At 44.9% G+C, this 27,373-nt stretch overlaps 2 protein-coding genes across 3 annotated transcripts; both read left to right on the top strand.

Moving 5' to 3' along the window:
* The first annotated feature begins 1,130 nt into the window (after positions 1 to 1,130).
* Positions 1,131 to 17,758, top strand: abcg1 (ATP-binding cassette, sub-family G (WHITE), member 1). Of its 2 annotated transcripts, none has more exons than XM_085370585.1 (15): positions 1,131 to 1,193; positions 8,107 to 8,353; positions 11,508 to 11,625; positions 11,876 to 12,008; positions 12,085 to 12,135; positions 12,210 to 12,355; positions 12,911 to 13,034; positions 13,532 to 13,646; positions 13,720 to 13,865; positions 13,999 to 14,097; positions 15,316 to 15,484; positions 16,160 to 16,260; positions 17,075 to 17,233; positions 17,322 to 17,440; positions 17,530 to 17,758. In XM_085370585.1, exons 1-15 carry the CDS (start codon positions 1,131 to 1,133, stop codon positions 17,756 to 17,758), a joined length of 2,019 nt encoding a protein of 672 aa, XP_085226711.1. The 2 variants fall into 2 exon arrangements, with proteins under 2 accessions (XP_085226711.1, XP_085226710.1); XM_085370584.1 differs by having other exon boundaries at positions 13,996 to 14,097.
* Positions 17,759 to 25,879: 8,121 nt separating this feature from the next.
* LOC146619569 (olfactory receptor 51G1-like) lies at positions 25,880 to 26,794 on the top strand. The gene is made up of 2 exons (XM_085370241.1): positions 25,880 to 26,489; positions 26,592 to 26,794. The coding sequence occupies exons 1-2, from the start codon at positions 25,880 to 25,882 to the stop codon at positions 26,792 to 26,794; spliced, it is 813 nt and encodes a 270-aa protein (XP_085226367.1).
* The last annotated feature ends 579 nt before the right edge of the window (positions 26,795 to 27,373 follow it).

Below are 27,373 nucleotides of genomic sequence, written 5' to 3'. Positions count from 1 at the left end.
AATTTAAAGAAGGTCCTGAGTTTGATTCGCCCGCCTGGCCGGTCCATTCACAAGTATGAATGGTTGTCTGTCTCTCTGTGTTAGCGACCTGTCCAGGGTGTGCCCCGCCTCCTGCACTGTGGTAGCTGGGATAGGCTCCACCCCCACCATGACCCTGTCAAGGATAAGAGGATGGATGGATGCAGTTACATTTAAACCTGACTCAGTCTGCAGCACAGAGATTGAAACTAAAGTCGCTCTTTGAACTGTAAAACATTTCAGAGCTCACGACGTGAAACAATGAAATCAAAGCTTTTAAAGATTTCCTGATAAAAACATGTCAAACTCCAATCCTCATATTTGGCTTCAGTCTGCAGAAACCAAACTGAACAAAGTTACGTCAAATAAAATCCTATGCAACATTCGTGCTGATGATGTAGAGACCGTCTGATACTCACACGTCTTCAAATGGCCTCTGAGACTCCACCCCAAAACCAAGATGGTGGCAGCTAAAATGCTCAGGGTCCAAGAGGCTGAAGCTGCTCAAACACAAAATTTATGTGAAACACAGGAGTTTTTAACCATAATGAGGTCAAACTGGTTCAAATGTAAACTGTTGGAGTCAGCCCGGCACACGGCTGCTGGGTTAGCATTAAGCTAAATAACACAGAAACAACAACAATCAGACAACCACGTGTAAGCACTTTGGCGACAGGAAGAAGCCCCCAGCAGACTCAGAGGGAGCTCTGCGGTGAGTGTTTGGGATCATCGGTCTAAAGACCTTCATCATAAATGAGCGTGTTTAAATTTGGTCTGTTTTCCCGTTAATCTGACATTATCCAGGTGGCAGTGTCCATCTGTTATTTACAGGCTGTGGGTAGAGCACCTGTGGAAATTTGTTTGTTTGTTTGTTTTTAGGTGACAAACACAAATAATAAAAAAAAACGCTGGCAGATTATTGTACATGTTTTTAAATTGTTCTCTTTAAGGCAGCACCACTGATGTTATTCACTGCTCACAGAGAGGGGTGTGGCCACCAGACAGGGGTGGGGTTAGTGGTGAGGGGGCAGGGCCATGAGTGCAGGCTGCTGCCTGTCAGTGAGGCACTGATCAGATGTGTGTGTGTGTCAGAGTGCTGCTGTCTCTCGGCCATGGCCTGTCTGATGGCTGCCTGGTCCGTCCACAACCCCACTGTCACCAACTCCATCATCATGGTGAGTATGAGGACTCCAGAGGTATGATGAGGGGTGACCCTCTGTGTCTCCTGCTGGTTTAAGGAAAGGAAACAGCTTTCTAAGCAACGAGATCTGTGTGGGAATCAGCCTGAATGTGACGGTCAGCTGTGTGAGGCTCAGCAAATCTCACATGTTTGGGTTTTAAAGAAGTTAACAGTCCTGCAGCTCCACTGCACCAAGGTCAGCTCCTCAGGGAGGAAGAGGAGAGTCCTGATGATATGAGCAGAGCTCTTCTCATGATGATAATATGATTTTAACTTGAATGATACTGCGGGGTTATCCTCATCGTTTCTGTGTTCACGCACTGAAGGGGCAGTTCTGTAGTGCCGGGGTGTTAGTGCCTCTGTTGGGATTGTTTCTCTAAGACAGTGACTGCCAAGACTGGAAACCTACTGCATGAAATGTTGGGCTATAGTGAAAATGGAGTCAGGGTGGACACACGGGGTGATTACAGGATTTTTTAAATGAGGGGAAAATATATGTACTAAGCTTTGAACATTGCTAAATAATGCTCAGACCTCCGGCTTAAATCGTAAATCTGCAGGGACAAAGACTGTATATAATAGATGGCAGTAAGCACACTGAAATCACTCATTCGTTTCAGGATTCACATTTTAGCGTTTAACCACCACAGCGTTGTTTTTTACCCAGACGTAAACGAGAGGGTGGCGTGCTAATGCTAGCCAGCTTGGTGAGACTGTATGGAGCATCACGCAGATACAGATGATGCTAATTCAGTAACATCAGCCTTCGTCGACTGTCTGTGAGTACAGTACCCTCACAGCAGCGATATTATTGGTCAGATAGTATCATTAAAAATGCTCCAAAAGGTTCAAGTGAAACTCGCAGCTACAGCCGCCTGTGTCACCATCCACCTGTCAGTCAAAAGGCCACGCCTCTGACAATGCAAACTTTAAGACTTCCTACAATTTAAACACCCTCGCAGCGTACCGTTGTTATGATGGCTGAGATTATCCACAGAGACCAAACATCATGACTCACTGCTGCCTCTGCTGGAGGAGGTGCAGTTATAATCGAGACCTCCTTGTGGCCCCTCCTAATGTCTGCCCGGGCTGTGGTGATGTCACAGCACTGTTTCGGGGTGTGACAATCAAATTCCACGCAGGGGCGGGGCTCCAGTAGCCACGCCCACGACTGGAAGTTTTGAAAGTTTAGTAGCTCTCACAGAGCGGACTCGTGCTGGGAGGATAGAAGCCTTTCTCCTTTCTTAACACGTGTAAGTACATTTACTTAATACTTGAGTATAAATGTGTGGTACTTGTTCCTCCATTGAGTCTTTTACTAAGACTTTTACACAAACCATGGAGAACTTGTAAAAATCGGATGATGTTAAAATCGTACAGTTTATGGGCTGAAACGATGAGTCACAACAAAGGTTTCTCACTACTTTAAGAACTTTTACAAACCAAATGGAGGAACACATTCATCTGTTGCTGCAGGTGTCTCGATGCTCCAGCAGTACAATTGTCCGGAGGAATAAAATACAGTAATTTAAGTACAGTTTTCAGATTATACTTATGTTGCAGTCAATTTATGAGGTGATCCACAGGTACAGTACTTGTACTTCCTTTACTGCTGCACACACAAAGTTTCCTCGTAAACATCCTGAAATCTTCTGATTTCCTGAAAAGCTCTTTGTTTAGTCACATGTTTATATGTTTCTGAGCTCAGGATTATCTCTGCTCCTGTCTGTGTGGTCACAAATTATTAGTTATGTGTATGTATTCCTATTCTGCTCGAGTTTTACAAAAAGCATCACTTCCACATAGAAAAATATTCTCAACATGAGTCAGTGATGTAAAGCTGTTCATGCTGCAGTGATGAGTAATGACAGGAAAGTTATTTGGTAGTTTTTTTAAGCAGACAAATGGAGACGTCTGAAAAATGTTAGATGAGCCAAAAAAACAAAGATGGAAAAACTCCCAGGCAAGAAATCATTTTTGTTTTTAAATTGTTTTCTCAAATTTTGGCTGACAGGTGACATCAAACACCTGTGACCAATAATATGTCTGCTGTGAGGTTGCCGTAGTAACAAACTGAGCTCCAGGGTTAATGAGGGAAACTGTTGTTATTGATTAGCAGGTATCTGTGTCTGTAGACTGATAACTAGCTCTTAACTTAGTGCTCCTTCCTCTCATCCAAATATGGTCACTTCCTGAAAACAAGAACCAACATGGCGCAAGAGACATCTCAGGCACTGATGCTTCATCACGCGGAGTGGAGAAACCTCTGATACTGACCTTTATATTCAGTTTGTGAAGACCCGCAGATAATCCTCAATTGTAATTTAGATCTCAGTACTGAGAGTGAAGAAATCAATGATAAGGGTTACCATGGTGACCATGGCAATAGTTTTGCTGAATCACAGCAGCCGGGTGCTCAGTTTAAATCCTGCACTCAGCCTGTTCTTTAGCTCGGTGACTAAGCTCTGCCCGACAGTTACCTCCTGCTCGAAGGCAGATTAGTGCCTCGTTTGGGTCAGGTCAGTCACACATGGCCGTCCTACAGGAACAACACCGGACTAGCTGACGGCTAATAGTATTTAGTATTTATTTATTTATTGTCATTGTCAAGAACAATGAAATTGCGTTTGGGGCTTCCATACAACCCAAAAAAAAGAAGAAAATAATAATATAATAATAAAATAATAATAATAAATACCCCTTAAAACCCAAGTGTACATATTTAACCCAGTGTGACTCCAATGCAATAAGACAATTCAATGCACCAATGCAGACCAGTTCATTGCTATTAAGAAGTTGGTTATGGTTATTGTCCGTGAGAGGGGGGCAGAGAGTTCAGGAGCCTCACAGCCTGTGGATACAGGCTGTTGGCCAGTCTGGATGTTCTGGCCTGTATAGACCTGTACCTAATCTGACTACATCCACGTCTGCGTCCAGGCCTGCTGGAAAACATGTAGAGAATCAACAAACCCAGACAACAAACATTCGGCTCTGCAGGATGAGAGCTGACAATCACAACCAGCAGGCTCCTCAGTCAGCTTTTTAAGGAGGGATAGAGGTTCGAAACTCTATTATCGGCGCGCTCTCACTGTACTGCACAAGGAGTTAGAAAAACAGGTTTTCATTTATTTAACCCAAAAAGTTATATTTACAAAACAAAAATGTTGAGCTCATAAAAAAAACTAAACTCAGCCAAAGAAATGTGAAACGACTGCCCAAACAAACATAACTGACCCAAACAGGAAATGACACACAAAGGTATATATAATGGGCAGCACGGTGGTTAGCACTGTTGCCGCACAGCAAGAAGGTCCTGAGTTCAATTCCACCATCAGGCCGGGGTCTTTCTGTGTGGAGTTTGCATGTTCTCCCCGTGTTTGCGTGGGTTCCCTCCGGGTACTCTGGCTTCCTCCCACCGTCCAAAGACATGCAGCTTGTGGGGATAGGTTAATTGGATAATCCAAATTGCCACTAGGTGTGAATGTGAGTGTGAATGGTTGTCTGTCCCTGTGTGTTAGCCCTGCGACAGACTGGCGACCTGTCCAGGGTGTACCCCGCCTCTCGCCCCATAACAGCTGGGATAGGCTCCAGCGCCCCCGGCGACCCTGAAAAGGAGAAGCGGAAGTGGATGGATGGTATATATAATGGCTGATCAGACCACTATGACAAAACAGCGACAACTAAACACAATCACATACCACAAAAACAATGCAGTTCAGTTTGTTAATAAACTAAACAGCAAAGAAGGAAATCAAAAACATTAAACTCAGATATCTAGTTAACTACAAAAACATGTTTAACCTCCTAAGACCCGAACTCTTCCACGGCAGCATTTTTAATTTCTCTTTGATATCTGGGCTGATTGGGACCTAATGAATGTAAAAATTACCAGATTTTTTTTACCTGATTTTTATCCATCCATTAGCTTCCGCTTATCCTTTTCAGGGTCGCCGGGGGCGCTGGAGCCTATCCCAGCTGTCTTATTTTTCTAAGAAAAATGAGAGCCACATATGAGGATATTCATTTAAAATTTTGATAGAACAGTATCAGTATAATGCCCTCATAAGTGGATATCAGGCCCTTGTAGAGCAAAATTGAGTATTTTAGTCTAACCCAAAATGCGATGTCCACATATGTGGACGCCAGGTCCTAGGAGGTTAACTAAAGAAAATACACATTCTGCCCCCTTCAACAGGAAGTGGTGGTGTGGTCCAGTCAGCCCATCTATGTATTTAAGTTTTTTAAACACTGGCCAATATCTTTTGTCTGGCAACAAAAGATGCCAGGGATGATGGCAGGTAAGAAACCAGTAAAAGAGACAAAGATTAGTCACAATCAAACCAAAAATCAGAAATGAATTGGTATTAATATATAAGTAAACTAAATGTACGCGCTTGCGAATAGAACAAATGTGTTCAAACCAGTCAATAAACTTATTGCAAACCAAAGTGTGTGTGAATGTGTTTAGATGAAGGAATGAATTAAAATATGTAAGAGTTGCCCACTTTTAGTGCGGCCGTGGTTTTGGCCATCACAAGAGGCTAAGCCTACGCTTGAAGCTACCGAGGTGTTCGTTGGCAGAGGTGACGCAATGCCACTATTATGAATGAAACTTGGTTCAATAACTCCAGCCATACTTATCTTGCCTGTTTAACACATTTATTGCTTTCCATCAGTTGCATTTGTTGTTCAGCAGACTCTTATCAGCGGCCACAAACCGTTTGCTCCTTCTGACCAACAACACCTGACTCTAATTACATGTGTCTACCATAAAAACATGCCATACTGTTAAAACACAAAAAGTGACCACATAAGGTAACAACAACAAACAATGGCTCCTAGAGCACTTTTTTGACCACCGACCCCTCAAAGGCTCATTGATCTCACCGCTGCACCTACAATCAGGTTACAGTCGCGAGCTAACCATTCATGCAGGAAACCCGCCTGCCCTGATGAGTGAATTCATTCAGCTTCTCTTCACACCAACACACGCTTCAATGGTTTAAACTGTAAACGCTATACACAGTCATATTTTTTTCATTCACCTTTGTGGCTCTCCAGCTGTCAGTGGTCTTCTCTGTCCTGTGCTGTTATCAGTTGCTTTACCATGAGTCTGAAAAAACAAAGATTCAGCGGAGTGAACATTGTTTAGTTCTAGTGTGACTGAGGCTGAGATTAGAGCAAGGACTACAGAAATATGTGAGTGCATCATCCAGGCGAGAGTCTGTGATACTGTGTGTACAGGACCAGCTTTACCAAAATCTGTAAGCTTTTACCAAGTCTCTGTGGTACAGCTTAGGTTCAGCTTTTATTTTAGCAAAACACTGAAAAAAACATGTACACGGATAATGGATGGATGATGGATGACATGGATGGATGATGATGTGGGTGGATGGATGGATGATGGATGACGTGGATGGATGATGATGTGGGTGGATGGATGGATGATGGATGACGTGGATGGATGATGGATGATGGATGGATGATGATGTCTTAAAAAAAAAAGCAATTCGAATCATCCACAATGCAGGTTATAGGGAACATACAAACTCACTATTTTTGCAGTCTGAAATATTGAAAATTGACGATATAGTGAAATTCCAAACAGCACAAATTCTATTCAAAGCAAAAAATAAAGAACTGCCAGGTAATATTCAGAGTATGTTTTTTTTGAAAGAAGGAAGTTATAATTTAAGGGGTTTTTGTAACTTCAAAACAATGAAGGTACGTACTACAAGAAAAGGCTTTTGTGTTTCTGTTCATGGAGTGAAACTATGGAACAAACTGAATATGGAATTAAAGCAATGTCCAAACATAAAACTGTTCAAAAAGAGTTATAAAAATATGATCTTCTCGATCTATAAAGAAAAGGAAAATATTTAAATTAAGTGAATGTCTCTATTTAAAAACAAACAAACAAAAAATTCATGATGTGATATTATAGTATATAGTATATCAGAAATCTGTTCACTATTTTTATTACAAATTATATCAGTAAGGAAGCTGACTAAATATTCACTGATAATTTATGGGACAGGGGTGGGATTAAATAAGTGTATACTTCTTCCCACTCCCTTTCAACATGTAAATTAATCAGAATGTTTTTTTGTATGTAATTTGTATAGTTTTTTTTTTCTCTCATTTCTTTTCTAAATGTACTTGTATATTGTTCACATGTTGAAATAAATTACCAATCAATCAATCAATGATGTGGGTGGATGATAATGTTTGGATGGATGATGAAGGATGGATGGATGGATGATGATGTGGGAGGATGATTATGGTTGGATGGATGGATGATATGAATGGACGATGGATGAATGATGGATGGATGATGATGATGGATCGATGATGATGTGGATGGATGGATGATGATGATGATGGATGGATGATGGATGGATGATGATGTGGGTGGATGATGGATGGATGGATGGATGATGATGATGATGATCTGGACAGATGATGGATGGATGATGATATCGGTGGATGGATGATGGATGATGTGGATGGATGATGATGTGGACGGATGACGGTGGATGATGATGGTTGGATGGATGATGGTGGATGGATGGATGGTGGATGGATGGTGGATGGATGGATGATGATGTGGATGATGATGATTATGATGATGATGGATGGATGATGATGGATGGATGGATGGATGATGGATGGATGATGATGTGGGTGGATGAAAGATGATGTGGACGGATGATGATGGATGGATGGATGGATGATAATGTGGACGGATGACGGTGGATGATGATGGTTGGATGGATGGATGGATGGATGGATGGATGGATGGATTGATGGATGGATGGTGGATGGATGGATTGATGGACCTTTTTGCTTACATTCTCAGATGGTCAGCTATGGTTGTCTTAAGCCGGATTCCTTTTATTCACCTTCAGAATACCAACGGGCCCCCTGACCTTATGTTGGATCCCCGGACAGTTTGTCTTTGTATGGATGAGGTGGTCAACAAGCGGCTGGCTGGCAGCCAGCAGACGCCACTGCTGCAGGGACACCTGAAGAAGGTGGACAACAACCTGATGGAGGCCCAGAGGTTCTCCTCATTACCTCGCAGACCCGCGGTCAACATTGAGTTCAAAGACGTCTCCTTCGTGGTCAGAGAGGGACCCTGGTGGAGGAAGAAAGGTAGAGTCATACACAAAACAAAGATGGCAGAGGTTCAGAAAATAAACACACTGTCACTGTAAATTCAATGCCAGCTAATGCCTGAAGGGTGGAAAATAATCCAGAGCACGATTCAGCCTTGTGTTGTAGCTGGTTTATTCATTACAGATCCTGAGTCACGCTCCTATAACAGCAAAAAGTATCAGGACAGCAGGAGGAGCTGGTCTGAATGCTTCTATTTTAAAAGGCTTCCACAGAGATGTGGATCAGGCCAACCTAAGACTGACTAAAGACAGTCACAGTGACCATTGACCTTTGAACACCAACATCAGAGCCGCCCTGAACCTCACAGAGATGCTGAGTCTGCAGAACGCAAGAGAAGATCTGACATAAACGCTTCTGACCGACTCATAAACCCACAAATTTAATCTCAGACGGCTTCACATTTTATAGCCCTGAACAGAAAAAGTATATTCACATATATATGTGTGTGTGTGCATAGATCTATCCATCTAGGGGCTTTATTTGTCCAGTTGGAGAGGTCAAAGGTGATGGCCGACCTCACAGGGTTCATGTCATTCTTTTGACTTTTTATTGTTAATGATGGGCTGTGCGTCAGCAGGCAGCCGTTGGGTGCTCTCGGTTTGGCTGCTGTGTGTTTGTGTGCTCGCTGGATTAGCGGCTGTAATCTGTTAATCTCAGCTGGGTCTTCTGCTGTAAATAGCTGCAGGTCAGATTGGAGGACGCGCCGTCGCTCGCTGCCTGAAAATAAAGACGCAAGAACAAATGGTAAATGGCCTGCATTTGTATAGCGCTTTTCTAGTCCCTAAGGACCCCAAAGCGCTTCACACTACATTCAGTCATTCACCCATTCACACACACATTCACACACTGGCGATGGCAAGCTACATTGTAGCCACAGCTGCCCTGGGGCACACTGACAGAGGCGAGGCTGCCGGACACTGGCGCCACCAGGCCCTCTGACCACCACCAGTAGGCAAACATGGGGTTAGTATCTTGCCCAAGGATATTTGGCATGCAGCCAGGAGGCAGCCTGGGATCGAACCACCGACCTTCTGATTAGTGGCTGACCTGCTCTGCCACCTGAGCTACAGCCACCCCTACAGCCACAGAACAAGAAAACAAGCGATGATGTCACCGCTCGTGAACCCGCCCACATCTGAGCTCTGCTCAGGCTTGAGAATGGGTCGGATTGTTATTTTAGGGAATCCCTTCCCATGATGCACAGGGTGTTTCTGCTTCACTCACTATGTGTTAATATTCAATTTTCAATTCAATTCTATTCTATTTACACAGCTCCAAATCACAACAACCGTTGCCTAAATCCACTTTAACTTTAAATCCTACTGTAAGGTCGACCCTACAATAACACATACAGAGAAAAACCCAACAATCATATGACCAATGTGAGCAAGCACTTTGGCGACAGTGGGAAGGAAAAACTCCCTTTTAACAGGAAGAAACCTCCGACAGAACCAGGCTCAGGGAGGGGCGGGGCCATATGCTGTGATTGGTTGGGGCGAGAGAAGGAAGACAGGATGCCAGAGGTTTCTTCCTGTTAAAAGGGAGTTTTTCCTTCCCACTGTCACATAGTACTTGCTCATAGAGGGTCATTTGATTGTTGGGGTTTTCTGTTTTCCTTCTATCATTGTACGGTCTTTACCTCATCTTACCTCTGATTGGTCCTGAGCAAGAAAATGAACATAGTGCTTGTGTAAAGCTGTGCCGGGAACCTCTAGCTGAAACTAGATCTGTTAGAGACTCTGATAGCCTCAGGTTACAGACCATTATTATGGAGCTCAGCCAAACTCTTTGTTCATATTAGAAAAGATGAGTTTCACTGAGAACATTTCACACCTGCTCAGGTGCACAAAAACAGCGTGCAGGTGTGAGTTTGAAAACATTTACAGGTTTTCTATTGTAATTTTCACACAAAACCTTTGATTGGTTCTTTGATGCTTTTCAGGCCAACAGAATCTGTTAACATGCGATCACATGTTATTAAAAGGCCAGAAAGATAGATCCATGAAGCAGAGTAGCAGAAGAAGACGTGAGGGTTGATGTAATGGGGCATGTACGAGGCGCTAACAGGCTAGAATAGTTGTAATAGCTGTCTTTCTGCTCTCAGTCGTGGCCCCCGAGTACCACCCGTTCTCCATCATGGACTTCAGGGAGAAGTCCATGTGTTCTCTGGTTTGAAGGATGTTCAGCTTCAGGTTATTTTCTGAGCACCAGCAGGACAAGTTCTCTACCTCCACCCTGTACGCCGTCTCATCTCCATCAGAGATGAGCCCAACCACAGCAGTGTCATCAGCATACATGACGATGATGTTGGCTGGTGGGTTGGTGTACAGTCATGGGTGTACTGAGTTGAGGACGTTCATCTGGGTGTACAGTGTACGGAGGGTACTGTTGGTCAGATTAAATCTAATAATCTCATTAAAGCGCGTTTAGTGTGTAACGTGTAACACACTCCTCAGTTATAACGACAACCTCAGAAACCTGGTCTCTGAGACAGGATTTCAGGTGTCAGCACATTCTTCATGGTTTCTCAGCCCGGCACACACGTTCTTACATGTGTGCTTCACTGTGTTTCAGTCATGAGTGACTGTTTGCTTTGAGACTGTGAAACTTGTGGATAAGTCTGATGCTGAGCTCACTGTGAGGACAAAACACTAACAGCAGATTACTGAAGATGTTTTCATGATTGCTGCAGGGTTTTTGGACTCACGCTGATGTAAATGTTCTGGTTGGTCACACTATGATCAGGGTAGCTGCTCGGAGTAAGTGAGGGACAGCTGAAGGGTTGGGAGGGTCTCTGATGGACCTGTAGATGTCTGAAGCACATCTGCAGGTCCAGGAGAAACGTGGTCTGTTTCGGGACGATGCACGAGCCTCACCGAGTTCTGTAACTGACCTGAGTCCAGACCGTCAGCACTGAAACATCAGCAGTGAGCCTTTAGGATGAGCGGGAGTGTTTGTTTTTCGCACAGAAGCCGAGCGGAGCGGCTAAAGTGTGAGAGCAGCTGCTGGTCTGCATGAATGAGAGAAAAACTCCAAACTGATGGGAAACCTGAGCCGAGAGTTCGAGCACAAAGAGCGGCTCTGTGAGCGGCTGGGAAACCTGCACATTGATTGTTTCTGTTCGCCTCAGGTTACAAAACTCTGCTCAAAGCCATCTCTGGGAAATTCACCAGTGGGGACCTGGTGGCTATCATGGGGCCCTCAGGAGCCGGAAAGTCCACGCTCATGAATATCCTGGCCGGGTACAGGTGGGTGCATCCATCAGGGCGGAGATGATGACTGAGTGTGAGGTTGAGGTCATAGCGCTCTCAGCTGCAGATGTTTTAAAAATGTTTTCAGATTATGTTACATCTCAGTCTGAGAGCTTTACCGCATCCTCACATCGGCCTGCTGTACCTCTGTGTGTGTCAGTAAATGCTAGTGAAGAATCTGATTACTGATTGCAGGTCAGTGGATCTGTCCAGAGCGCGCTCAGTGCACGTCTGTCTTTGCGTACAGGGAGACGGGGATGAAGGGCGAGATCTTGATCAACGGGCAGCCCAGAGACCTGCGCTCTTTCCGGAAGGTTTCCTGTTACATCATGCAGGACGACATGCTGCTGCCTCACCTCAGTGTCCAGGAGGCCATGATGGTAGGTGCTGCTGAGCCTCAGCGTTCAGCCTACTGCAGACCGCAGTAATCGCAGACCCTGCTCTCTGTTTCTGCAGGTGTCGGCCAGCCTGAAGCTGCAGGAGAAGGAGGAGGCGCGCAGAGACATGGTGAGCCGATCGCTCCTTGCCTCCCTGATCTCAGACTCTACCCTCAGGCTGAACTCGGATCTCTGCTCCTTCAGGTCCGGGACATCCTGATGGCTCTGGGTCTGCTGGAATGTGCTCAAACCAGGACGTCTCACCTGTCGGGGGGGCAGAGGAAGCGGCTGGCCATCGCTCTGGAGCTTGTCAACAATCCGCCGGTCATGTTCTTCGATGAACCCACGAGGTAAGAAATCAGGTTGACCTCCAGGTCCTCTCCGTGGTTCATCCCAAGCTGGCAGAAGGTCACAGAAGGTCGGATATCAGTCCTGACCACGGTGCTCTGTCCTCAGCCAATGAAAAGCAGCTGAACCATTCCACTCAGTCAGCTCAGTCTTCCTAACCAACTTTAAATCTTTGCACTAAAGCAATTTTTGAATCGCGCAGGCTGAACGCTTTTAGAGCCTTTCAGACTGTGCAGACTCATTTTAAACGTTATGCCTGACACATAGGATCATGCAGGGAGATCTGTGGTTCGACTCCTGGTCCCGCCACTCACCTGTGTGAAATGGTTTCGCTGCCTCAGAGATCAGTCGTGCCAAAGCACAGCTGTTTTATTTTTACTTGACTTATTTCAGACGTTTGATCAGAACAAGCTGTACTTCAAATTCTACATGTGAGTGATGTTTGGTCATGTTTCTGCTTCATGCTGAGCTTCTATGAAGGTGTGTGTGTGTGTGTGTGTGTGTGTGTGTGTGTGTGTGTGTGTGTGTGTGTGTGTGTGTGTGTGTGTGTGTGTCAGTGGCCTGGACAGCTCGTCATGTTTCCAAGTGGTGTCTCTGCTCAAAGCTCTGGCTCGAGGAGGACGGACGGTTATCTGCACCATCCACCAGCCGAGCGCAAAACTGTTCGAGCTCTTCGACAAGGTGACCCTCCTCCACGTTACACTGACTCACTGCACCATCTAGTGGTGTAAACCGGTATCACATGAACGTGTGGCTGGACAATGCACAGAAGTGTTAGCAGCGGTTCTTTTTCTGAAGATCTGAAACAGTTTGAAACATTTATAGAAGCAGCTCTAATGTCAGAAGCAATAAATAAATGATTACATTTCCTTCAGTGGGTTAGAGGGTCATCTGCTAATCAGAGTGTGAGGGGGGCAAAGAGCTTTTAAAGGGGATAAAATCAAGTTTGTGTAGAGGAGTAAATGTGGTGTAAAGAAGCTTCGAGTGAGCACTTGTAACAGTTTGTATGATGGGGTGAAATCCGTTTCCTCCTGCTCAGGTTTTAAGGATGAGAGAAGAACAGGAAGTGCTCTACAAAGGTGTTTGGAGCTGAAAACCTTGGTGTGGGTCCACAGAATGATAAGAAACATGATTCAGTGCGGGTTTCACTTGTGTCTGTCTCTCTGTGCGTGTTTCAGCTGTACGTGCTGAGTCAGGGTCAGTGTATCTACAGGGGACAGGTGTCCAGTCTGGTCCCGTACCTGAGAGACCTCGGGCTGAACTGCCCCACGTACCACAACCCCGCTGACTTCGGTAAGGCTCGCCCGGCGAGCTGTTCCCACTCGGCCGTCGCGGCGTCAGACTCACTGATGGGTTCTGTGCGCAGTGATGGAGGTGGCGTCCGGAGAGTACGGGGACCAGATGATCAGGCTGGTGATGGCAGCTCAGGAGAGGAAGTGTGAGAAAGACCACCAGCCCGAGCTCAACGGAGACAGCACCCTCCACCCCTTCCTGTGGCAGCGCACCGAGGAGGTAAAAAAACAGCACGCCCTCTGCTGTGATTGGTTGATGAGAGGGAGGTTTTCGCTTTACCTCCTTTGAATGTTTCATGACGAATGAGTCCTTTGAAAATCAACATGTACCTGTGATGATCTCCCGTCAGGAGAGCTCATCGTCTGAAGGCTGTCACAGCTTCTCTGCTAGCTGCATGATGCAGTTCTCCATCCTGTTCAGGAGGACCTTTCTCAGCATCCTCAGAGACTCGGTGACAAACACCTCCGTACACGTCACCTCAGATTCACACAGATGACACCATTTTCCATCACTCTGACATAACAATTATCATTACCATTTATACTGGTGTGATAAAGTGTTTGCCTCCTTCCCAATTTTCTATTTTTTGTATTTTTGTTATGTTTTAGATCAAACAAATTTAAATGTTAGACAAAGATAACACAAGTAAACACAAAATGCAGTTACTAAATGAAGGTGTTTATTTTTAGGGGAAAAATATCCAAACCAAGTGATGGCCCCCTAAACTTAAAAACTGGTTTGGGCCACCCTCAGCAGCAACAACTTCAGTTCAATTCAGTTTTATTTATACAGCTCCAAATCACAACAACAGTTGCCTAAATCCGCTTTATACTGTAAGGTCGACCCTACAATAATACATGCAGAGAAAAACCCAACAATCATATGACCCCCTATGAGCAGCACTTTGGCGACAGTGGGAAGGAAAAACTCCCTTTTTCCAGACTGAGAGATCTCAACTACTTTGTTTCCTCATTTGTTCCTGAACATCATTGGATTACTCTCAAAGAGTGACCTTTGACCTTTAGATGCATGTGAACAACTGAGTGTTGTCCTGTCAAGGTGGCTGTTTGGTGTCTCCAGTGGGGCGATCGTGGCTCAAGAGTGGGTGTTCGTCTTGTAATCGGAAGGTTGCAAACGACCGGTTCGAGCCGGGGCTCGAACCGGTCGTTGTGTCCTTGGGCAAGACACTTCACCTACCACCTACTGGTGTTGGCCAGAAGGGCCGATGGCGCGAAATGGCAGCCTCGCTTCTGTCAGTCTGCCCCAGCTGTGGCTACAACCGTAGCTGCCTCCATCCTGATACAGGGCGCTGGGCGTAAAAATCTGTGACTCTTCACCAGCTGCTCATAGAATTTAAGAAGCTTCTCAGATGAAATGTCTTCAAGAAACTTAAAGAAGTCCAGATGCTTTTCTTTCTAAGCTCCTTAGACGGGTTTACAAATAATTTCTTGCCAATTTTCTTCCTAATTTCCTAAAACTCTGGTCTGAGTCTGGTCATATATAATGACATCATTTTACTGATTACTTTTCAATCACAAAAACATTGTTTTCACTGTAACTTAAACACGTGGTGACGGTTTCCAGCACAGATTTGTGAAATAAAACATTGTCAGTGTGGTAATATTACTGTGCAGTATTGCAGTTTGAAGTAAGGCATTGTCATTGGCAGGTGCTGACTCACCTGAGGATCTCGTCTCACATTGGGATCGGCGTTCTTATTGGTCTGTTGTATCTGGGTATCGGGAACGAAGCCAAGAAGGTTCTGAGTAACTCGGGGTTCCTCTTCTTCTCCATGCTGTTCCTCATGTTCGCCGCTCTGATGCCCACGGTGCTCACCTGTGAGTCCGCCTCAAGCTGCTGTGTCACTTTACCTGCACACAGGTGACGTTTGAGTAAGATCAGGGTGTCATCTGCGTAACAAATACATCACAGAGTCGAGCTGGAGAGCAGCTGTTCTCTGTCCTTCATCGGCTTGTGTAACACGAGGTCTGCTGTTACAAAGGTGGACAGAACAACAGACCTCCATTTATCCTACCTGCAATACAACCTGTTTTAGCCCCTCCCCCTTAAAGACAACTTTGTTCTGATTGGCTTCCTCTTGTAAACAGAGGTTCTGAAGTGTTAGCCTCTCTGACATCACAGAGGTTCAAGCATAGAGCTGAGTGTTCAGAGGTGAGCTCAGCAACAGGTGCGTCACTTTTACCTGAACAGCACCAAAGGTGCCGGCTCTGACTCAGGAACTCTCTGTCTCATACACAATAAAAGCTTTATTGATGTTCTCAGGGCCAAACCCATCCAGGCTGCAGTGGGAAAATCCTTAAACTGACACCCACAATTGCCAGGATTAATGATGGTAAAATTGTGTCTTTAAATTTGAGCTTTTCTGGGCTTTTATGAGCGAGCAGTCGCTCTGGGAGCTGCTGTCAGAGAACATCAGACTAAGTCTCTGTAATAAGGACGAGTTTTATTCGTCGCAACCTTTGAAAACCTGCTGCCATGTTTTTGTGCTTCAGTTCCTCTGGAGATGGGCGTCTTTCTGAGAGAACACCTCAACTACTGGTACAGCCTGAAAGCGTACTACCTGGCCAAAACCATGGCTGATGTCCCCTTCCAGGTAACAAAGACACAGCTTTATCGATCTCTAAGCTGCACTTAGAGTGGCAGCTCCTGGTTCCAGCTCCTGAATCTCTTTCTTTAATGACACATTTGAAGATGAAAGATGATGAAAGATCTTGTTTTATTGTCATTTTTCTGACGGCACAGTTTATCATTTTGTTAGAAACTTTGGGGGCTCACCCTTGATGGATAGTCAGTTAATACAGTAACTTCACCCCGGCCATATTTCTGGTAACTGCTAATGATATTGATAATGTCATTAGAAATGTTCTAAAAAAAACAGCAATGGTCCAGTTCAGGGATGCCTCACCTCAGGCTAGCAGACAGCGAACACCCACAGCTGTCTGTATCACTATCCACTGGTCAGTCTAAGAGGCCACACCCCTAATAATGAAAGCCTTAAACCTTATTAGATTTAAGTAGGGGTGGGTTTAAAAAATAGTTTTTGATTTTAATAATCCCATATCGACTCACGAAATCCTGAATTTGATGTATTTTGCCAGAAATGTCAGAATCTCAGCTACAGCCTCACAAAACCATTTCAACAATAACCAAACATTGAAAACAGCTTGAACAGATTCTGCAAAAGGATGTAAGCCCGACAGCACGCACACGGACATGCTGTACATATCCAAGATAATTGATCAGAATTATAATATTTCTGAGTCAAAATCCAACCTTGTGAATCAGAATTGAATCGTTGTAGAAATCAGTGGCAATACGCACACCTAGATTTAAGAGCTTCAGCTTAACGTTGCACACGGAGACCTGGCAGTATCAACCCGCTGACCTGCAGTGTCGCTGTTGTACAGGTAGTGTTCCCGGTGGTGTACTGCAGTATCGTGTACTGGATGACGGCTCAGCCTCCGGACGCTGGCCGGTTCTTCCTCTTCCTGTCTCTGGGGATTCTGACATCTCTGGTGGCTCAGAGTCTGGGTCTGCTTATCGGAGCCGCCTCCACCTCTCTGCAGGTCCGCTCGCTGTTTCCTCCATCACCTCTTGTCCGCTCACAGGTGTGCTCCTGTGCTGACATCACTCGTGTGTGTTTGCTTCCTGTAGGTGGCCACGTTTGTGGGTCCGGTCACGGCGATCCCGGTTCTGCTGTTCTCCGGGTTCTTCGTCAGCTTCGATACCATCCCCTGGTACCTGCAGTGGATGTCCTACATCTCTTACGTCAGGTGGGGGCGCTGTTAGCTGGCGGGCCTGCGGCTGTATCCACACAGCAGGGGGCGCTGCTGCACTCTCTGAACGTGTTTGTGTGTTTCAGGTACGGGTTTGAAGGCGTCATCCTGTCCATCTACAGCCTGGGTCGTGATGATCTTCACTGCGGTGAAGGTGAGGCGTGTCACTTCCAGAAGTCTGAGGCAATCCTCAAGGAGCTGGACATGCTGGACGCCAAACTCTACCTGGACTTCATTGTCCTCACCATCTTCTTTTTGTCTCTGAGACTCATTGCTTATTTTGTCCTCCGGTACAAAATCAGCTCTGAGAGGTAGAGCGAGGCCGGGAGGAAGAGGAGGAGTCGCAGAGCAAGAGCCCGGAGGCCGAAGAGCAGCTGTCCAGTTTGTCTCCACTTTGACTCGCTCTTAAACAACACATGAAGAAGAGATGGCATGTGAGGACACCGCAGGCCTACAGGGGGAGATCTCATGGTCTCATGGAGGTCCTGTGGGACCAGGAGCTGGTCTTCTGGATCCTGGAGGTTTCACCATGCCACATCCTGACTGATTTCTACTTTTTAGAATAAAAGCCTCTGCAGTTGCAGGATGATGACATCTCTGCCTCTTTAGTTTATTGCTGAGGTCAAAGGTGAGAGCAGCACAGAGGCCCTGATTTCCTGAGTTCTGTCCTTCATGTTTAAGCATCCTGCCTCTGCAGATCCACTGAAGGCAGTGATGCAGGAATGTTTCAGATTTTGCAAATCCTGGAAAACTGTTGGATGAAGTTTTCGGCAGTGCATTTAAAAGTGTTTTTAATCTTCCATCCACCCGACCGACATTCACACACAAAGACACATGATTTCAAACAAAAATCTTCTAGATCCTGGAAGCTTTTCTTTTGAGGCTAAAACAAAACTCAGTGGGCTGCTGGTGAAAACTAACTGGGGATAAAAATGATGAAAAATCAAACTTTTGAGCGGAAAGTGTTTGGGAGTAAATCCACATGATTCAGATATAAAAGTTTTACAATAAATATGAATAAAAATCATTGGCTGGAACCTGTTTAAGCACAAATATTACATCTGTTTACTTTGATAAAATTCACATTAAATAAATTTTAGAAAACTTTCCTGTGAAAAAACAGAAAAACTGATATTTCAATAAAACAATAAAACAATAATTACCCACACCGTGTTCTGAAAGGTAGGATGAACAAAACAATGAAAATATCAAAAGTATTTGTCATGTTGAGATGCTGTTTATTCCTGATCATTTCACTGGCTGTGACAGAACTAATTAAACTGAATTATGGGAACATTACACTGTCTGTTTTTAATATTCAGGTTAACTGTGTATGTACCTGCGACAGCAGGCAAACAGCTTTGTCTGAAAAACTCAGCAGATGTTTTTCCTCACATAAAGCAACTGAGCAGCTCGCTTAGCTGCACTGTGTCTCTGCAACCAGCAGGTGGAGCTGTTTACTGGGAAATGACGTTCATCCTACTGGACGTCTGCTCTAATCACTGTGTCACATCTGATTTCACAGCAGAAATTTAAAACACAAAAGTGGAAATGTTCATCTTTGAAACGTGGTTAAATAAAAATCAGATTTAAACTCAGAGAGTGAGAAAAGGAAAATAAAATCAGAGTTTAGATGTGAATCAGAGACGCAGAGCACACAGAGGGATTCAGACACGATTAAACAGGGGCCCTTCCATACGAGCGAGGCGACACCCATGTATCACAAGCCATTTTTGGAATCCGGGGATCAGAATACCAAGACCTCTGCCCCTGACTGCCACCCAATCCACCAAGCACTCAACCTCTAGTGCCTCCTGCGTCCTCCCCACCACCCACAAGAGGACAACACCACAAACGTTGTAATGAGATGTTCTTAATTTGCCAGCTGATAAGTGCTGGCAAACCTAGGCTCAGCTCGTTTGTCCACAACAGCAGCTGCATTTTGAGAGAAGACACACATGTACATCACCTTCACAGTGTCAAGTTCAGTTTTATCATCATTACCACAGCCGAGGAAGGTTTTGCCCGTCTTAATTCAAGACGGGCAAAAACGTTTAAAGCAGAGTTTATAAGACCTGAGCGGTCATTCTGTACTCAGACACATCCTAACCATGACCACAGTCAGGGAGACGCATCCATCAGCCATAATCACAGTCAGGGAGGGGCATCCATCCACCATGACTGTGATGAGGGAGGGGCATCCATCCACCATGACCAGGATGAGGGAGGGGCATCTGTCCACCATGACCAGGATGAGGGAGGGGCATCCATCCACCATGACTGTGATGAGGGAGGGGCATCCATCCACCATGACCAGGATGAGGGAGGGGCATCTGTCCACCATGACCAGGATGAGGGAGGGGCATCCATCCACCATGACTGTGATGAGGGAGGGGCATCCATCCACCATGACCAGGATGAGGGAGGGGCATCTGTCCACCATGACCAGGATGAGGGAGGGGCATTACAAGTAATGAGTAAAATAAGGGATTACTATTACAAAAATTAATCAAATTAAAGTTACTTTCCAGTAAGCACGCTGCGTTACTGCGTTATTAAACCATGATTTTATGTGTGAGAGTGTCTCATGACAATGACATGAGTGCGTGTGACTTTAGTGGTAACAGATGGGTGTACCTCAACAATGGATAATGTGGAGAGAGTACAACTGTGCAGCATTTAAAGCTTGTAAGTACTCACATTACTTTGAGTTTGATTCTGTAAAAAGTGAGACAAACATAAGCGTCTGCTGTACACTCTGCATGGGAAGAAAACTTCTAATCTGAGTGAGCAGCGAGCACGCTGCCACGGGAATGCGACATTCACAGAGAAACACTGGTCAGAGTGATGCCTGGGTGGTAGCGTTGTTTACCTCATTGTATTTGTGGAGTACTGCTCTCACTGGATAGAGGGATGAGGTTCTGACCCAGCTCTCAGAACAAACACAGTAGTGGGACCAACATCTTCTCGACTTTTGTGTTGTGCTGAATTCTTCCCTGTAGGAGCCCACAGGTGGGCCACCAGCAAAACCAAGTCCGGGCCTCTGCGATCAGTCTTAGTCTAAGTTGCTCTGTTCAGGTTCCAGTCTCCCCTGGAGGTGTGGGTTTAAATCCCACTTCTGACAGGAAGTGTTTTGTAGCACAGAGGGATTGTGGGAACTTGTCTCTCAGGTCTGGGCTCAGTAAATGCTGGACGTGGCCAGGAAAAGGCCAGCTGCAGCGTTGTGTGCTCCACCAGTGATAAACAGTTTGTCCCTCCAGCTGAAAGCCGGTACAGCACCACAAACACCAGCTCCTCCCCTATAATGCCCGCCTTACATCACATAAACCTGCCTGTTGTGTATATTTATGTGTTGTGTGTCCATGTTGAAAGCTCATAACGATCACACAGTTTCATTGTGTAACTGTAAATTACGATGTAAGAGACGATAGTGACTGCAAACATCTTTGGCTTTGCTCTGAGTGCAGGATAAAGTCTCGCTCTGGATTCACAGTGTTCTGGGATCCCTGGAAAGGATGAGGCTTTTCTTTTGGTGTACTTTTTATCTTTCAGGTGTCAGGCCTCCACCTATTGGCCAGTTCAAAGTTGATTGGCATGTGTCTATTGGCTGGTCTGGGCACAGGTGGCCAATCACTCTCCGAGGATCACTACAAATGAGCAGCTCCCTGGCCAGCTGGTGGCTGCTGGCTTCTGCTTTATGACAAACACATGAACAGGCTTCTTTGTATTGTGTGTGGTGGGAGGCTGGACAGGTAAGCTGGGGTACCCTGTACACTGATTGCAGGTTTTAAACTGTTCGTCACACTAGGTTATGCGGTTGATGCCACTCTTGTTTTCACTGACCTTTTGTAGTAGCTAGGTAGGCCTTTTGTTTTGCATTTTTTGTTTCAGTTAGGCCCTGGAAGCTATTGACCTCTGTTTGTTTTATTAATTTCTTTGATTTGGATCAACCGCCCAGTCCTCCTCCCCCACCTCCTTTCTTTTGTTAAGTTTGACTATCGAGGCAAGCAACCAATAAATCCTGCCTGTTGTCTTCCTCCTTCATTGATTGTGGTTGTCCAGTGTTGCTGTCTCCTTCGGACCTTTGCCTCCACCATGGTGGGGGGGACGTAACACCCCCTCTGTTCCTCTCTCTCTCTCTCTCTAACCCTAACTTTAAGAGTAAAGAGAGAAACTGTCTGTATTTCTTGTAAATGGCACCAAATTGTATTCAAACTGAGCCACACTTATGGAGCTCCACAGTTCTGTTCCTGGTGTTTTGTTGACATCTCCTGATGTTCCCATGTCACAGAAACAGACTCTGTGTTTTGCCTTATATGCATCCACAGCTGTGCCACCAGTTTACTCACATGGACTCTACGAACCAATCAGAAGCTTCTTCAGCTCAGAATGGAATTGTCTGGAGTTTCTTATTAATTTACAATAAACTTAGTGTATATGTGCTCCTAAATTTGATGAAAGTGATTAAAATAGAAGCTCTGTCTCTCTTTATTCTGACATTTAACTGATTCAAAAGACATTTCAATATTTATTTATCCAAAACAAAACAAGTTGACTCTAAATTGATGTTGTACAGTAAAACAATGTTCTTGAGTTTTCCATAAAGTGTAAATATCTGGTTCAACTGTGAATATCCTGCTGTGTGTTGAAGTTCCTCTTGTTTTCATAGAAATATACTGAACAACATACAAAGCTTAATATATAAAATAACATCTGAGTTTTTTCTGTGAAAGAAGCTCCTTATGTCCATTGTTGTGTTCATCAATGGACATGAGGTGTTCATCATTCCTGACGTTTCTGAACAGGCAGAAACTGAGATTCTGGTTCATCCGATTCTCAGGAGCAGCAGCAGCAGGGAGGGTTTCCTGGTTTGATGGCCGAAGCTTTGGTCCATGTTTCAGGATGTCAGTGGGCTCGAGTTCTGTGTGCAGAGTTGGGACCACATCTGAGGAGGCAGAAGGATGATTTCAGACAGTCAACCGACCCGGAGCAGTAGCCAGCTGTGAGTCTGAGGGAAACAGGAGTATTTCAATGTTTCCATCTCACTAAATATTCAGTACATGTGCATGTTAACAGACTTGTACCAAATGCAGCGTTCTGATTGGTCAGATCTTTTTATTCGCATGTAAAAATGCAGAAATATTGAGCTAGTTTTGAAAACAAATGTCACAAATTCGTCCAAGGACGCCGTCAATGTGAACGTTTTAAAGTGGACTACGGTGGTTTAAAAAGTGAGTTTTCGAACCCCCAGACAGCCTGAAAGTGGTCTTCACACTCAGATTGTTCACACGATGAAACGTGGTCCATTCATGCTCTGATCAGCTTTAATGGAACTGAAAACTCAGGGTTAGTCAAAGATGCAGGAGGCCTTCAAACTATCTTTGGTTGATCTTTTAACTTCATTTAATCAGGTGTGTGGCTTAAATCCTACAGTTGTGTATTAAAGTATTTGGGTTCCTGGAGGAGTGAAAATCCGAATCCATTTTCTATCAGAGGGACTGATCCGGAAAAGCTAGTTTAACTTCAGTCCGATTTCCCTCGAGACTAACTGGAAAACTCTGAACCTGTATAATTGTCTTTAGATGTGAGGGTGCGTGACTTCAGCAGGCGTTAGATGAATGTGAAGTCTTAGTTTAATACATTTATTACTGATGGTTAAAAAGTTCTAATTCAAACTGGTTTCACTGAAAATCAGGAACCTGAGAAATTTGTGATTAATGTAAACCCCTCAGAGACTAAACTGTTTCTCTATCACTGTGGCTCGTTAATGAAGTCCCTGAGGTCAAAGGTCATTTCAGTGTGTCATCATGTTTGTCCCTGAGGCATTTTCACATTAGCTACAGTTTCCTCTAATTCCCTCTGGAGCAAATCAGAGCTGGAAACCTGAGAGACCAGAGAGGTCCCGAGCCGACCAATCAGAGTGAGCGGACCTGAGCGCTGGCCTCAGTGGTCCGCTGAGGGCTCAGGATGATAACGACATCCCCTCAGACCGCTCTGTAATGACCCCCCCAGGATGGATTTTAGTTGCTTTGGTCAATAAACTAATATGAACTTTAACTCTGAGGTTCAATCTTTTGTAAAACTTCTGAAAATCAAAGTGGAGCGCATGAACAGTCCAGGAAAAACGTAACACAAGAATAGTTTGGTCCTTACCCTCTTCCTCTCTGTACCGTTACCATCCACTGCATTCTACAACATATAAATATATAAAACTATAAAAACTGCTTTCTACTTTTGTTCCGTTTTTAAAAAATGTAATCTATACTCATATCACTTTCTATCGTGAGCTGACATGTAGCAGGTGGTCTCTGTCACATTTTAAGATTATAATACTTTAGGAAATACAAAAAACACAATATGTGGCGCAGTCAGACACCTCAGGTAGATAAAGGTGTGCTGTACTGGTGACTCATAAATCTAAAACAATTTTTAATGATTAGTTTCAGTTTAATTTCAGCTCAGCGGAACAATAAGATCGAAAGCTTCTGAGTTTATTCTTGGTTAAAAACAGGGAGCGTTCACGTGCACCAGACTGGGGCGTTCATCAGTCTGGTAACCACCTGACATGTTTTCAGAAGCGCCGCCATGAAGACTGTGAGCATGACTGTCAGCAGGCTTGGGATGACCGACCTTTTCACAAGTGCTTGATGTTGCAAGGTAGAGACCCTACCGCAATAATAAAATCAAACGACCCACTTTGATCAAAGTCAGGCCAAACTGTGGTACCAAACACACTGCTAAAAAAGTACAAGAACACTTTAATCAGACTACAGCGTTGAGTCTGAACTATTCAGGTAAGTATTGGAAGGAGATGTTAGTCAGTTTCAGGCCATACCTGGACCCTGCAGAGCTAGGTAGCCCAACTACCTGATGACAGGGATGGCATCTACGTATCGTTGCTAGAAGGTTTGATGTGTCTCCCAGCACGGTCTCAGGACCATGCAGAGAGATGGGCAGTTATGGGTGGACAGGGCCGTAGAAGGCCCTTAACCCATCAGCAGGACCGGTAAATGCTCCTCTTTGTAAGGAGGAACAGCGTCCTCAGAGCTACAGACCTCCAGCAGGACACTGGTGTGAATGTCTCTGACCAAACAATCAGAAACAGACTAACGAGGGGGGTCTGAGGCCCCGACGTCCTCTAGTGGACCCTGTGCTCACTGCCCGGCACCGTGGAGCCCGACAGGCATTAGCCATAGAATACCATAATTGGCAGGTCCACCAATGGTGCCCAAACTTTCCACAGACGAGAGCAGGTTCACTCTGAGCACATGTGACAGATGTGAAGGTGAAGTTGTGGAGAACGTTGTAACATCGTTTGTGGGGGGTCACTGATGGTCTGGGGAGGCATATCCACAGAGGGCTGCACAGACCTTTACAGGCAGCGGCACACTGACTGTCACTGGGTATCAGGATGAAATCTATTGACCAGGTCATAGGTGACCCATCTGAGGTTAGGGTTTGGGCTCAGCTAACCTACCACTCATTATTCACCTGCTTGAAACACCCAGATTTAGATCTATCAGACTAGATCAGGATGAGTCGTCCTTTGTCCACAGTAGGACACCCACAGCAGAATAAAAGTGGTTTTCTTCTTCTGAACCTCTGAACTGTGATGTTCTGCTCAAATTGCGCAGGAAGTGGTCGGTGTGAAGCCGGCTGAATTTGCCTGTGATAGCTTATTTAAAACAAGAAAACGTTCATGTGCAACTGAAAAGTGCAGAAATTTCGACTCATGCTGAGCCTGGCCTGTTGTTTTAGTGGGCCCATCTTCATCAGCACGTCAGTGACGTGTTGCCACAGCTGCATGTTTGCAAAATTAGTGGTGCAGTTTGAGCCAAGGCCAGAATCTGTAGGTCTGAGCAGGTTTAGCGTGAGACACATGACTGCTTACTGACAGCTCTTTGTTGACGTCACGTCAACTCCAAGCTGCCCAGCCGTGATGCAGCGAGGCAACAACTAACCAGGCTTCACATGAGGACTGCTGCGTCTGTGAGGTTGTCCTCTGAAGCTGGACAGATACACAAAGGGCCTCGGGTAGAGTCAAACCCGGGGCTTCTGGTCACCTGCTCACCCTGTGCTATTAAAGCAATGAGATGGCTCACTCTGAAAACTGAAACAATTCCAGACGGTAAGTGCTCAGGAGACAGAGGCTGTTACACTGAACCACACAGACGCAAAACAAAACAAATCCGAACCTTCCCGTCAATCACTGAACTCGTTAGTCCGTCACATGGAGCGACGAAGGCGGATTTGTGCTGAGAAGGTATAAAAAGGCTGCAGAGGTGACTGTGTTGTCACAGGTGAACAGGTGAGCTGCAGTGTTTGTTAGATCAGACACAACAACTGTGCACATGACATATTTGGGACATTTGTACTTTGTGAGCTATGTTAAATGTAACCACGCCTCCTCTGTCTTATTTCATTCTTGGAGGTTTTATGAATGTTGGAAGTTTAAAATTCTTCTATTTCTCATTAACTGTAATATTATACATCCTGATCATTGCTGCCAACACGTCTCTGATTGTGGTTATCTGTGTGAACAGAAGCTTACATGAACCTATGTACATGTTTCTGTGCAGCCTGTTTGTGAATGAGCTGTATGGTAGTACAGGGCTGTTTCCGTCCCTCCTGCTTCAGATCCTCTCTGATGTTCACACTGTTTCTGCTCCTCTCTGCTTCCTGCAGATCTTCTGCATTCACACTTATGGAAGCATTGAAGTTTCAAACTTAGCCGTCATGTCTTATGACAGATACCTCGCTATTTGTTGTCCTCTACAATATAACACCCAAATGACATCTAACAATACAGCTGTTCTGATTATGGTGATGTGGGCGTACTCTTTAGCGAAATTTCTTATTGCTTTGTCCTTAAACCTGCGTCTCAGGCTGTGTGGAAACGTCTTAAACAGTTTGTATTGTCAGAATTACCTGGTGGTTAGGCTGGCTTGTTCTAGCACAAAGGTGAATAATGTTTATGGGATTTTTGACATTATTATGACCATCATAGTCCCCACACTTATCATCTTGTTTTCTTACATGAAAATCCTCAAAGTGTGTTTTTATGGATCCAAACAGACGAGACAAAAAAGCCTGACCACCTGCACGCCTCAGCTGGTGTCTCTCTTGAATTTTTCTTGTGGTTGTTGCTTTGAAATATTTCAGAGTAGGTTCGATACGACGGGTTTACCTGCCGCTCTGAGAATCTTCCTGTCTCTGTATTTTCTCATGATGCAGCCGCTCATGAATCCGATCTTGTATGGAACGCAGATGTCAAAGATCAGAGGCGTTTATGAACATGTGCTGTCCTCTATAATGTCATGTGGGTGTAGTAAAGTTTCACAGAGTGATTGACAGCAGCTGACCTTGAAATGTGTTTGTTAAATTATGAGAAAGTGTCTTCCTGTGGAGATGAATTAATGTTTAGCTGATTTGTATTTAACAAAACAGAAGAGAAGCACCAGAGAGAACCTGTGTGCCACAGATATATACGCTGTAATATAATATAGCTTTCAGGCAATAAACACACACACACACACACACACACACACACACACACACACACACACACACACACACACACACACACACACACACACACAGGGGCGGATCTAGAAGGGTGGCATGGGGTGGCAAGTGCCACCCCAGTTTTGCATATGACAGTGTTGTTTATTAAAATAAGATTAACAGTTTGAGCGTAGTTACAGTCAACAGTGAACATAAATGCTAAAACTGAATATATTGCATAGTGTCCCCCCCCCCTGCAACATTAACAAATGGTTCAGCCCATAGCAGGACCGCTTTTTTATTGTTTTCAGTAGCCAGCGATGTTTATGTTCGTGCCAGAGCACATTTTGAACACCATGGGAATTACGGATTTTACACAGGTGGGTGGATGTTACACTCTGGAAATGGAAGGAAGGTGAGTGTTAC

Source organism: Diplotaxodon limnothrissa, linkage group LG14 (assembly GCF_057381915.1).
Source record: "Diplotaxodon limnothrissa isolate DT_005_m linkage group LG14, D_limnothrissa_male_GT1.1, whole genome shotgun sequence".
Taxonomy (NCBI): Eukaryota; Metazoa; Chordata; class Actinopteri; order Cichliformes; family Cichlidae; genus Diplotaxodon; species Diplotaxodon limnothrissa.
The sequence above is the reverse complement of the archived record's forward strand: the minus strand, read 5'-3'. Positions and strand labels throughout refer to the sequence as shown.